The 2,469-nt window shown below is 37.1% G+C and overlaps 1 protein-coding gene across 1 annotated transcript in view; it reads left to right on the forward strand.

Moving 5' to 3' along the window:
• LOC21387717 (putative receptor-like protein kinase At3g47110) overlaps window positions 1–2,142 on the forward strand; it is a 6,784-nt gene extending 4,642 nt beyond the window's left edge. Inside the window, exons 2-3 of the mRNA XM_024165871.1 lie at window positions 1–533; window positions 1,042–2,142. The exon at window positions 1–533 is cut by the window's left edge and continues 1,444 nt beyond it. Of these exons, the coding sequence (XP_024021639.1) occupies window positions 1–533; window positions 1,042–1,430 (922 nt within the window). The 3' untranslated portion in view covers window positions 1,431–2,142. The remainder of the gene's footprint in view (window positions 534–1,041) is intronic.
• The last annotated feature ends 327 nt before the right edge of the window (window positions 2,143–2,469 follow it).

Consider the following 2,469-nt stretch of genomic DNA (forward strand, 5'->3'; position numbering starts at 1 on the left):
CGGAAGAGGAAGCTTTGGCTCAGTATATAAAGGGTATCTAAGAGAAGGATTCGCTGTCGCCGTAAAAGTGCTCAATACACGCGTAACTGGCTCTTCGAAGAGTTTTGTTGCTGAATGCGAGGCACTGAGGAACGTGCGTCATAGAAATCTTGTCAGACTGATCACATCCTGCTCAAGCATAGACTTCAAGAACACGGAATTTCTGGCCTTGGTTTATGAGTACATGAGTAATGGAAGTCTGGAAGATTGGATTAGGGGCAAGCGAAGGAAAGCGAATGGGGCTCCATTAAGTGTTGTGGAAAGACTGAATGTTGCCATCGATATTGCTAGTGCCTTGGATTACTTGCACTTTGACTGTGCAGTTCCCGTGGTTCATTGTGATATAAAGCCCAGCAACATTCTTTTGGATAAGGAAATCACTGCAAAAGTAGGAGATTTTGGGTTGGCTAGTCTGCTTATGGAGAAAATTGGGACGCAAACTTCTATTAGCTCCGCCCATGTGTTGAAAGGTTCAATTGGATATATACCTCCTGGTTAGTAGTATTGCTCACATCTTAGAGCATTCATTTATTTACGGATATTATATGTTTGTTTTTAATATTTTCATGCCGTTAATGTTTAGTAACTCTTTGGTATGATGCAATTAGTATAAACTTATAACAACTAAATTGTAGTTTTACTATTTGTCATATTATGTTGTGTTTACTTTTGTTATGACATGATTTTTTTTTTCTCCTTGTGTTTAGAATGTTATGTTACAACAAAAATATATTATATTCTAAATATCTCTACATGAAGATTCTTACTTTCAAATTATATTTCTGATTTCTTATCTGACGAGTCTATTATATTATTCATCAATCAACGAATGAACATTGTATAAATGCAAAAGTTGCTATTTTCATCCTGCATATACCAACCTACTTGGAGGATTTTATTTTATTTTTTTAAGTTCTTACCATATTAATGTACTGATTGGACATGTATTCTCTCAATCTCATTTTTTGACAAAGAAATTTTTCTTGTTTTTGAGCTTGGCAGAGTATGGTCTAGGAGAGAAACCCTCCATAGCGGGAGATGCATACAGCTTCGGAGTGATGCTGTTGGAGCTCTTTACGGGGATGAGCCCTACGCATGAAAGTTTCACAGCCGATCTCAATCTGCCTAGATGGGTGCAGTCCTTTTTCCCGGAAAATTTGGTGCAAGTACTAGACTCAGAGCTGTTGAAATTATCCGGGAATGTGTACAATGAAGGACAATCTATAACAAGCCCTGAGAGAGAATATGATTGCCTCACCAAAGTCATTGAGATCGGTCTCTCTTGCACTACAGATGTTCCTGATGGGCGTCTGAGCTTAAGACTTGCCCTCCACGGTTTAAAAACTGTCAAGCAGAACCTTCTTAAGCAGACAATAGGAATCACAGTTTGATAGCGAATAAATGAACAACTACCTAGTTATCATTATGTAATATGCTTTCAATACATCTTTAAAGAAAAGTACTGCCTAGTTGAACTAGTGTGAGGTAGCATTTCTATTAGATATGTTACTATAAGACTATAATACATCTTTTTATATAGGAAGCGCTTGTCTATAGTCCCGTACTTTGAAAATAAGGGACCGGTCCCAAGAGACATCTAATGCGTTTAAGGATGATTACTTGTTATTTTTCAAGGATGAAAGGGATCGGACGCTTAGGAAAGATCAAGGATAGTCCAGGGCATTGGAAAGTAGTTATGATAGGCAACTGGTTTGTCAACGGGTTTCGCTAAAGAATAACTCAAGGCATAAATTATATATTCCCCTTTAACTAATCTGTGTTTGGTTTGGTTTTTTCGGATTTGGTGTGATTATGTTTGCTACTATTGAGAACTCTTCCTCTTTTCTTTTGTAGTATGACCATTTTATCTGCTTCTAACTATATGTTTCAGTGCAGCCAATTTTATAAATTCCAGGGTTTACAGATGATGTTAAATATGTTGCTGGGGTTATCCTACAGAGAAAGTGAATGTCAACACGAAACAGTTAATTGCTCAAGTGCTTGAGAACATTGGTGGTTTAAGTACGGAGTCCCAAGTGAAAATATATAGGCAACTTACAAAGGATGAAAAGCTTGCTAAAGCTTTTATTGCTATCACTGGGGAGCGACAACGCTTGTGGTTAAGGATGAAATTTGGGTCCGAAATTTTTTACAAGTAAACTGCACAATTGGCTGAATTTGTAATGCAGATTTGTTGATCTTGACAAAACCAGTACATGGACATCTTTGTCCTTTGAGAATAGCATGAGGTCTTTGTCCTTTGAAAGTTGCATTACATGGACATCTTGCAATTTGTAATGCGGATTTGTTGATCTTGACTATTACTGAATTTTTTTGCTGTTGTTGCTTTCTGATATGAAACAAATTTGTAGACATTTGTTAGCCTTGTTTATTTTAGATTTGGTTAAGCTTGAGACAGGGGCCACGCAA

This window comes from Morus notabilis, unplaced genomic scaffold (assembly GCF_000414095.1).
Source record: "Morus notabilis unplaced genomic scaffold, ASM41409v2 Scaffold468, whole genome shotgun sequence".
NCBI lineage: Eukaryota > Viridiplantae > Streptophyta > Magnoliopsida > Rosales > Moraceae > Morus > Morus notabilis.